Source organism: Melitaea cinxia, chromosome 18 (assembly GCF_905220565.1).
Source record: "Melitaea cinxia chromosome 18, ilMelCinx1.1, whole genome shotgun sequence".
In the NCBI taxonomy this organism is placed as follows: Eukaryota; Metazoa; Arthropoda; class Insecta; order Lepidoptera; family Nymphalidae; genus Melitaea; species Melitaea cinxia.
Genome location: NC_059411.1, coordinates 8,891,562 through 8,902,707, shown reverse-complemented (window position 1 = coordinate 8,902,707; position 11,146 = coordinate 8,891,562). Strand labels below are relative to the sequence as shown.

Sequence of the window (11,146 nt, the reverse complement as noted above, 5' to 3'; positions counted from 1 at the left end):
TCACATACAATTTTAAGTTATATAATTATAGTTTTAACATTATAATAATATAAACATAACATATTTTACGTAAACAATCTATACAAATATATAAAATTGGAGTGTCCTTTTGTTATATTAAAATACTGCTTTTTACTAAATGCATACGGATGTATACACGGTCCATATACCAAAATAACATTTTTCCAATTTTTGTCTGTCTGTCTGTCTGTGTCTTCCGGCTAATCTCTGAAACGGGTGGACCGATTTTGACGGTAGTTTCACTGGGATATACCTTATGCAATAAGGAGTAACTTAGGCTACTTTTATTTTAGAAATTTATTTATTATATAACTCTGCAAACGGAACAATGATGATGATGATGAATGTAAATTTAAAATAAAATAATTTTTAACAAAAAAAAAAAGACTTCAAACAGGAAACTAAAAAGTGAAAAATAAATTTACTTAGTACAAAGTAATTCGTATTTTGATTTAGTTAATCAGAAATGATTTAATAAATATTTTATAATTTTGAAGTCGGTGCCAAGTAAAAAAATAACTACTCTAGTATCTACTCGTAAGTTGTATTCAGTTTTCTTTCATAATTTGTTTCATTGACTATAAATCAGTTTGAATACTGTTATTATTCTGTTATTGTTTTGATATATTTAATAATATTTTTTGTACTTGTTTTTTGTGTGTGTTGTTTGTGTTTGTTATTGTAGTCAGGTTGTTGTAGTATTTACTTGGCACCGACTTCAATATTATAAAATATTACAATACACAAGCACAAACACCCAGATCATGACAAACATCTTATATGGCCAATACAAATGTCTGTCCTGCGCGGAGATTGAACCCACTAACGCCAGCGCATCAGCCAGTGCTGTGACCGCTGCGCTAACGCGTCGACATACTATGAGTAAAGTTCGCTATCAGGTGTACGTAATAACAACCGGGACTGAGAGCCTAGCGTGTTCTCTGAGGCTAGGTTGGTTGGGAGAGCCACAAGGATTAACAACTAGACCAAAAATAAATATTAGTATAAACATAAATATCTACTCCGAGCGGGAATTGAACCCGCGACCGTCGGTGTTTAGGCGCCGCCGACACGGCACATGCACCATTATATCAAAGCGGTCGTCAAACAGCAAAAGGTAGCTGCTGTAAATTATTGAGAAATTCCCTCGAGTGTTTATGGGCTCCATCATCAAACCTGGTCCTGCGACACAGATGACCACACAGCAGGTAATTGCTATAAATCGTTGAAAAGTTCCCTTTATTATCTTTCGTCTCCATCATCAGACTGTAATGGCACTTGTAACTCATATAGGTGCAAAGTTCTCATCGATAGAAACGAATTAAGTTCAAACACCAGGTAATTGCTATAAATTGTTGAAGAGTTCCCTCGACTATCTTTCTTCTCCATCATCAGATCGACTCCAGACCTTTATTAAATAGTAGTGCTTTAATTAATGAAAACATGATTAAATTTACTAGTCACCCGTACGATTTTTGAAAGTTTTCCTCGATTTCTCTAGGATCCCATCATCAGATCCTAGTTTCCTTATCATAGTACCAAACTAGGGATATCTCCTTTCCAACAAAAAAATAATTATCAAAATCGGTTCATAAACGAAAAAGTTATCTCCGAACATACATTAAAAATATATATATATATATATATATACGGTCGAATTGAGTAACCTCCTCCTTTTTTTGAAGTCGGTTGAAAAGAAGACAAATTGCGAAGATTACTTATTATTATTGATTATTATATATAAACCAGATGCATAGCAAAGACAATCGATTGTGAAGTATCAATTTCGTCCAAGCACAGTACACACAAGGAACTCATTTTTTTACGTAATTATTACTTGCGCTGAAGCGATACAGCCGTGCTTCCATGAGCGCGTTTCGGCGCGGAATGACGAACGACGATGGTTCACTTGTAAAAAATGTATGAAGAAATTTGAGAGCGTTTCTTATTTTTCTCATAAATGGAAATATTATTTATTTTTATATAAAATATTTAGCGCTACGCATAGAGGACTAAATAAGCAACAATTTCTTAGTGTAGATATTTTTCTTAGTGCAGTGTATTTAGATATAATGGTTCCTATTCAGACCCGTCTTTTTTTAATTTTTTGCGATTTCTGTGATGGTTAAACTGTATTTGTGTGAAAAGTTTGTATGGGGCTATAGAATTTTTATGGTCTCACTCGGAGATGAATATATTATCTTTCATTTGAAACCAAAATATCCTCTCAGGGTGACTCCTAATTAATTAAAATGGTACGTGAAAAACACTGATATTTGTGGAAAAATGTGATAGCGTCCTTAAAGTAAAGACAAATTTTATCAGGTAACAAATTTTCCTTCAGAACATAGAACCTTAAAAAACAAAAAGTATAACGTACATCTTTGTAGCTGTACAAGATGTAGGACGGATTAACATGACGGTATAGTCAAGTATCCGAGGCCTGAAAGTTGCGAGGCCTGTTCTCTCAATACGGTAGCTTATTATTAACTCTACCAGTAATAGTATGTTAAAAAAACTTAATGTTCTGGTTCTACGGTCGATAGCTATTATGGTTATTGTAGAAATCAAGTGCACTCGACACTGGAATTGACTGTAAATAGGGTTTTATATGTCTTGCTGCTACAAAATAACATGTGTCTGAGGCAGTATAATGTCCCCTTAATGCTAACCCAACAGTTTATAATGGGACGTATATTTATTTAAAAAAAAATATGCGTAAAGATCTGTTTCTTTTTTGTACAAAAACTATATCTTAATATTGTTTCGATTTGAATAAAGTTTCTGTTTAATTCGAATACGTTGTTATTTTATATTTTCTAAGAAGGTTCTAGTATGAAGGTTTTAGTGTAGGGCATCGTCCTATGCAAAGAAAACATAATATTAAAACGTAAGTTTTAACGCTTTAGTTAATGAAACGTTTCATTTGATTAATATATTAATTATTTTGTGTTTAAACTCCCTAATCAAAGAATAAAGATTTTTGGAGATTTAAAAAATCGCTTACCAAAGCTTATATTATTCTATATATATTTCCAGTGAGTATCCCAAAATGAGTTCAAGTTTATGCTATAAACCAATTTAAATTTTTACGTACGAAAGCTGTAATCGGTGGTTCAACAACTTTGGCTAAGTCACTGCAATTTGCATAAATACGTGGACTTTTTGTTATATAGGAAAAAAAACGACGCTTTTGGTTTATTTGTTTTATGAGATAATTATGTTGAGACACTGGCCCAATAAAAAAAATCGTTTGTTTTAGAATGGCTGTTTATCGTGTATTTTTGTTTGTAAAATCATGTTATGTTTAAAAGCAATGCCATTAATGAGGACGAGTACGAAACCGCGCGGGTCCATCTACTACATTGAAAAGGAAACTTTATACATATTTTAATTACCTACAAGTTTCACGCACAGAGGAGTGCTTACAAATTACATAAGTTTCTATTAGTTACTGTGGAATATAATTGCAGCAAACTAAAATTTATATATGATAGGAGTTACGAGTGCAAGACTTTCATTATTAACAAAAAAGTATTCACTCTAACGAGTGCCAATCTGTCGAACAGACTGAATATAGTCTATTTGTGAAGTAAGGGAAAAATTAATTTCATTTATTTTATCGATTTCATAAAATCTGTAAAGTACATACGATATGTACATACGATTCATGGTTCAAAATTCGTTTTACTTTTTTCTACTTTTTAAACGGTTTTATTTAGCTCACCCCGTTTGTTTTATTTTTTTTTTTATTATTTATTCTTGGGTCAAATTTAGTAATTCAAATTTTTTTCTTTTTAGCAGCTTTTAATCGAATGATTTAAAAAATGTGAATTGTCAACTTTTATATTTCTTCATACATACAAACCCGTTTAGGCGGGTTTTCTATATTATTAATAATCTTACCTATAACAGATACTATTTCCAGTTATTGCAGATCTAAGATCAAGGTATGTGATATGTGAAAACCAGAACAAACCGGAAAGAACGGATGTTTTGTCAACTCATCTGACATTTGAAATTATATTTAAGCTAGCAATACCCTTGCGAATAATTCGTACTAAATAAGTATAGTCATTATTATTTTAAAAATTACAAAAAAGTATTTATAGGTACGTGAGTTGATTTGAAATTGAACAAAAAAAATTTCCGACCGTCAATCACGTTGACGTTGTTTTAAAATTAAGGCCGTCAGATGGCAGAATTGCTGTATTTTATCTCAATGTATATTTATATATAACTAGGAGTCGCCTAGCGGCCGTGACTATAATTCATTTAAATTATAAGTTTGAACATTATTAAGGTTCTGTTGTCAAAGACTTTACTTCTATGTGTCACATTCATGTCAGTGTGTGTAATCTATTTTTAATGCATAATTTTTAAAAAATATTAGCATTCTGCAATCCTGCCCTATATAGACTACTAGCTTCTGCCTGCGACTTCGTCCGCGTGGAATAGGAACAATTCTGTTATACCTTATTTTTGCAAAACTCTTACTGTTTACGCAGGGCACGCAGCGGAAGCTCTCAAAAGGGAAAAAACCCGATTTTAAAACATTCTTCATTGGTGCTCCGCTCCTATTGGTCTTAGCGTTATGGTATATAGCTCTCCTCGATAAATGGGCTATCTAATACTGAAAGAATTTTTCAAATCGGACGACGAGTTGCTGAGATTAGCGCGTTCAAACAAACAAACAAACTCTTCGGCTTTATAATATTAATATACATAAGTGTGCGAAATTTTATACTCCTCCGTCTGCCAAAAGAGGTACTAAGTTTTTGCTTCACGTATATAGATTAATTAATTTACAAAAACAAAAGCAATAATAATTTTTATTTGTGGATAGGTGGTGGTGGCCGGTAGAGCAAGGAATTATCTATAAAATTATATATAATTTACTTATGTAAAGTAATTGTGAGGTTTTTTCTAAAAAGTTCCTTATTATTTATAGTTTAAAAGAAGATTTTGGGGTTGATTGAAAATATCAGCATGCTTTAATTAATACAATAATAAAAGAAGCGCGACGCTTATTAAATATTAGAAATTTCATATATCATAAATACATAGGTAAGTAAATGTATATTATATTGTTATATAAATTCATAAAGGTAATTAGCTTGTAAATTGTTATCATTATTATATTTTGTTCGGGCAGTTTTTTTCAAATTTTATACAAATTACACGTGCGATGTGACTATTACAATGCTTATTACTGTTTTAGCACCTTAATATTAATATTCATTAATAGACTAAACTATATTGTAATACTACGTAAAACTGCGTTATATTGTTGTTTTAAAAGTTTTTACTAATGCACACATTAAATAAATATATGTGTATTATTTCGAAATGCGAATTTTAAAATCTAATCACACCATTTGGTTTCTTGCCAGTTTTTCTCAGTTGAATACGATCAACGGGGTTTTCACGGGATGTGCTCTATGTTTATTCTAACGCAAAGTTATTTAATTTTTACGACAGTACTCCTCTTAGTACGTGTACCGCTTCAAGTTTTCTATCAAATAAGAAAAAAATTGCAAAAATGTGGAAGTACACGATAAAGTAGCTTTATGAAAATAATACATAAATAAAACTAATATGTAATAATGTAGTGAAATGACTACTATTGTATATATTTATGAAGATTCAAGTAACATCCCACTGCTAGCCTAACTACTTTCTTCATGTAGGGGATGGATCTAGGGTCTAGGTCTAGGTAGTTTCAGGTGTTAGTTACTCAATTAATATAAGGTGTACTTGCCAAATCAAGTCGCAAGCTGAAGGAGACATGCTTGCGTGGAGGCGGCGGGATCACGGCGGGCGCCTCGTAGAAGGCAGCCTCTTCTAATCCATAGTCGGATTCACTTTCCGTCCACTCCAGCTTCATGCTGGGACTGGAACAAAAAAAAAATACTGTATTCGTTTTTTAATTTAATACCAAACTTATAGTTTTTATATGAAATAAAATGAGAATGTACATAATTCTGTATTTTATATACATTTGTGATTCATTTTCCATACAATGTTCTATAATTTATGATTTTGTGCTCATTTTCAAAATGAGTACCTAAATAACATGAATTATTTGTAGATTTTACTTACTAATACAAATTAAGAGCTAAATATACATTGTTAAATTATTTATTTAGATTAATCGAGAAGTTGTTACAGATTCTTCTTAGTAAGGCGGTTAAAGTAATAGGTACTATTAACTAGAACTTATTCTTAGAAAAAGTAAACATTTTACATTTGTAGCTTAGAAAATATTTAATTTATGAATGAATAAAAAAATCTCATAATGATTGAGAAACAACATTAAGCGCATAGCAAGATAGCTTTATACAAAAAATCACATAGCAGCAAACAACTTTGAGGCTAATATAATTTTATGATCACTTCTTATGGGTCTTGAAACAATAGGGCTTCGTTGACCACAACCATCGCCTGCGTGATTTCTGACAATTGACATCGATACTTCTATCCTACTTACACTTACTGATATAGAAAGAGATAGATTAATGAAAGGTTCGTGTCGAGCATACCAGAATAGACTTATTTAACCTGTTTTTGTATCTCGATGATTTATGTTATCGATTTATTGATATTGTAGTGTGCTACTGCGATTTCTTTTTAAATAATGAAAGGAAGTCTTGTTCCTTCTCAGTTGCCTTTTGCACAAAATTATATAACCAATCAGTTAAGTAGCCATACGATTTTTCACTGTTCTAATTTAATCGGTCTTTTTGTTCTAATTCTAAATATTAATGTTCGTTTTACAGTTGAGTAATAATTTCCACGATGTTCCTTATAAGCCGTATTCATAAATGTTTGGAGTCCATTCATTGAATCCATTAATATCCCATCAAAGCGATCGAAATTAGTTAACACTTTCGAACATAACGAGTCGATCCGGCGGAAATGGTTCCCGAAAGCACGTGTTACCGAACCCTTTCACAAACTCTGAAAAAGCACTTATTTCATTCGACGTAAGATTGTAAATCGCTTGGCACTTTAGTACCAAAATTCATAAAATAAATGAAGGAGAACTCTTATTAATGAAACGATAAGGATAGTAATCCTTTAAAGTTTCTCATATACAAAGATCAAGAAATAGCCAGAAGATAGCGTAAATGTGTCGTCGGAAGAATTTCGGCGCTTACGCGTGTCGCTGCGGCCAATATCCGCAGGAAATGGTTCTCAGTTTGACACTAAGATCATTATTGCCTTGTAATTGAATCGGCGTGTCGATTTGTAAGTCCGTAGAACAAAACTAAGGGTGCTTAATTATAGCTTGTACCCATTCACCCTCAGTGATGGGTTATAGGTGAGTAATATAAACTTCAAGAGAAAGATAATTTTGAAACATATTATTCACTCAATTAAAACAGATACGAGTCGGATGTTGACAGTGACGTTAGTGGTACAAATGAACGATTTAGCAGCAGCGAAATATCGCGTTGAATATCTTTTACAATAGGCCTTTTATTTATTTACAACTGCACGTCGCTCTCCGTTTCATTCGCATTGACGTTAACGACTACTGTTTCACTTCTATGAGTCGTAAAGAGATGTTTTATGGCCTATTCATTCCTAGATGATGTATCTTTCTAATGGTTGATTGTAAAATACATTAGTTTGAGATTTTATTTTTTTATACTAAAAAAAAAAACGAAAAACAAATTTTAACTGTATTATGTTACGAGTTTATCTTTTAAAAACAACTAAACTAATCAAATGTATGTATAACTACCCTTATATAGATCAAACTTGTAATTTTAAATCGTTGATACACAATAAATTATAAATTTTCATTTACATTGAATAATTTGACACAATATGTTTTCACAAATATAAAATAATAAAAACGATTTCATAAAAAAACAACACCGACAAAAATCTAATGAGGAGCCTTTATCTGTTTTACATCAAATCACATTATTAAAATAATTTCTGTAGAAGTCTTAAAACTCAGTAATTTATTATCCCCCGGGCTTAGGATTTTAAAATGATTCTTCGAAATAGGAGCTTCTTCGAAGATGAGTGCGTTAACACATATGGTAATTTGTAAGCATAAGGTTCCCGACCTATGTATGGAACATTGCCCCATTAAACTACACACGCGATTTCGCATGTTGAGCTAATCGTGTGCATAGCTGGTAATCGGTTTATTCTACCTGATTTTATAGTTGAAAGAATTTTAAACGAAATTCTTATAGCATACGTCGAATAACGAAATAATCTGTGCTCGTCTCTGTCTGTGTCTGTTGGTATCTCCAACGCGTCTCGGCGAGCGCGTAAAACTGTCAATCTTAGTTGTTATCATAACCAACTGATAATGGTTTATGCTCATTGCAGCAATACAGAAACTTGACAGATTAAATTGTCTTTTCTGTCTATAAAATACCAATAGAATATTACAGATCTTTCAGTTACAGGTTACTCGTTATGTAAATTGTGTTATATATATAATATTTAAACGTCATTTATGTACATACCTCAAAATCACAAAAAAAAGTTTTATCTAGACAAAATGTTTGACAGTGATTTATAGCTCTGATTATCGTACTTTTTAGGTATTAACGATAGTTTTTTTTTTTAATCTATGCATTAGGTACTAATAGTAGAGGTTAAAGAAAATCATTGCATTGTTATTATTTGCGCATAATTATACATAACTATAAGATTACTCCACGGGTAAATTACCTGAACTGATAATTATTTTTATGGACAATTTTTTCATATTTTATTAAAGAGGTTTGTTATCATAGAGACATAAAAAGAAAAACATTTGACAGAGGAGTGTCAAAAATTTAGCTGTAAACTTAGGCTTTTGAAGTCATTTATCGAAATTAATACAAACAGTAAAAACACTAAAAGCCATTAAGCAAAGAACTAAACTGAGTAAAAACAAAAAGCAATAGATTTATAATTTATACTAAATAAATTACTAAAGCCTTGAATATGGCAAAAAGGTTTACGAAAAGTGCCATAAACTGGACTGAATTCGAAAAACGAGTTCCAATAGATCAGAGGACCAAATTCTTAGCATTTAAAGCGAAGGCGGAAATGTATTTGCGACGGTAACGGTTTTATAATTTAACTAAACAATTTCCTCTACTTTTGTTATTTACGGTAAAAATGTGGACACTGCGTTACTTCCTGTTTCTAAGTTAAACCCCAAAAATGGACTTCAAGTAATGTATATCATTGGGCAATTGAAATGCATTCAGAATGTGAAGTATAAAATGGTAGAGGAGAAAAGTCATTACAGTATTTACAACATTCCAATATTCACAGATTTATTGTTTTTAATGTATAAGATATGCTATGTATGGCCTATGCATATACATATATCCGAAATTGTACATATAAAATACAAAGATACTCTATAGATTTCACAATAAAACTAGATAAATAAACCTCAAAAATGGTCAAAACTTATATTTTTATCTAATTATAAGTTTTATTTTGTTAATAAATATATTAAAAACGTATTAGCATAATGTAATATTTATATATTTTTTATATATTTTTAAAGTTTATATTAATATGTTTCTTAAAGTAGTTATTAGTAGTTTATTATTAATTCAGTTTCCATCAAAATCGTTCTACCGGAAATCCAGTACATAGACTCGACTGTAGTATGCCCGTTTGCCTTAGAGATGTAGCTTTGTGATCGTAATAAGCAAACTTTGTAAGTTTCAGTCAACGCTACATTTACTACGTTATAACGTGAAATAATTAAAACAGAGAATAGTTACAAACAAAAAGAATATCCACATAATATACTTAATAGCGCTTTCAAATATAAAAAAATATGTATCATTTTTTTTTGTTTTAGAGTACAGGCAAATCCGCCTGAACCACCAAAAATAAATTGGGAGGAATATCAAAAAATAGTACCAGTGGAAGGATTTGTTGAAAAAATGAAAACAGAATATTTGGGATTTCAGGTTCCTTATCCTAAAGATACATTCACTGCGAAGGTCGATGAACAATGGAAGAGTTTGGAACCAAAAATAAAAGAGTTTTGTGCAGAGAGGCAGAAGGATATAGATACGTAGGCATCAAATTTTATTGAAAATTATTTAGACTCTAAATTCGTTATAAAAGGATTTAAAGGATTGATTCATAGACATGAATTCGATATAAAAGGTGACTGATTTGTAACATTTCAGGGCACAAAAGGAAATAAATAGAATAAAAGCATTACCGAAATTTGAAGATATGACGATGGAGATGTTCTACGACATGTATCCAAAAGACGCGTTAGATCCTGTTAATCGACCTACATTCTGGCCTCACACTCCCGAAGAACAGCCTGGCTATTTAACTCCCGAGCAAAAAGCAATGAAAAAGGGAGGCCATTAGAAAGGGCTAGGTTTAAAGTATAATAAAATTCTGAAAGGAAATAACATTGTTATACGCAAATATAATAATTTATACCCATTACATAGATCGTAATCTTGAGTCATTCATTTATTTTTTTAATTACTCATTCAACACGGTTTATTACATTAATTTTCGACTAGCCCGTTGGCGCAGTTTATAGTGACCCTGCTTTCTGCTCCAGGGGTTGTGGGTTCGATTCCCACCCCGAGTCTGGGTGTAATAATACACTTATTTATATATGTATTATTTATATGTATGTTTATCGAAAAAAAAATGTATGTGCTATACCAGTCGGCTGTTACCTATATAACACAAGCGTTAAGTTGATTACTTTAGGAACAGATGACCGAGTATGTATGTTGTAAATATTTATTTATTTATCTATTTGTAGTCGTAAAATGCTACTAAATGAAGTTTTAGGTATGCATTGCTCTTCTAACTTTGCTTTAAACTCTCCTTATAATTTTGAATGTTAAGGGCAAGGCAGAGTCAATGATCGAGCATTGCAGTGGACTTCGACGACAAATGTTATTGTCTATGGCACGAACAAGGGCTGCATTCTATATATAGCGCCACGTTCAGGGTCGTGAGGCATTAGCCAAGAAGTCGCGCGTGGCAAATTGTGAATGATCGTTGGATTAGGTTACTAAATTTATTTCAGTCTTTATTACGAATGTGATATTTAATTCGCGGTGCACGTACAGTTTAAGATCATGCGATCAAAGCGATTACT

At 31.6% G+C, this 11,146-nt stretch overlaps 1 protein-coding gene across 1 annotated transcript; it reads left to right on the top strand.

Annotated features, from left to right (window-relative positions):
- Positions 1 to 8,982: 8,982 nt before the first annotated feature.
- LOC123662367 (ATP synthase subunit d, mitochondrial-like) lies at positions 8,983 to 10,485 on the top strand. The gene is made up of 3 exons (XM_045597213.1): positions 8,983 to 9,101; positions 9,863 to 10,081; positions 10,200 to 10,485. Exons 1-3 carry the CDS (start codon positions 8,983 to 8,985, stop codon positions 10,390 to 10,392), a joined length of 531 nt encoding a protein of 176 aa, XP_045453169.1. The 3' UTR covers positions 10,393 to 10,485.
- Positions 10,486 to 11,146: the final 661 nt, after the last annotated feature.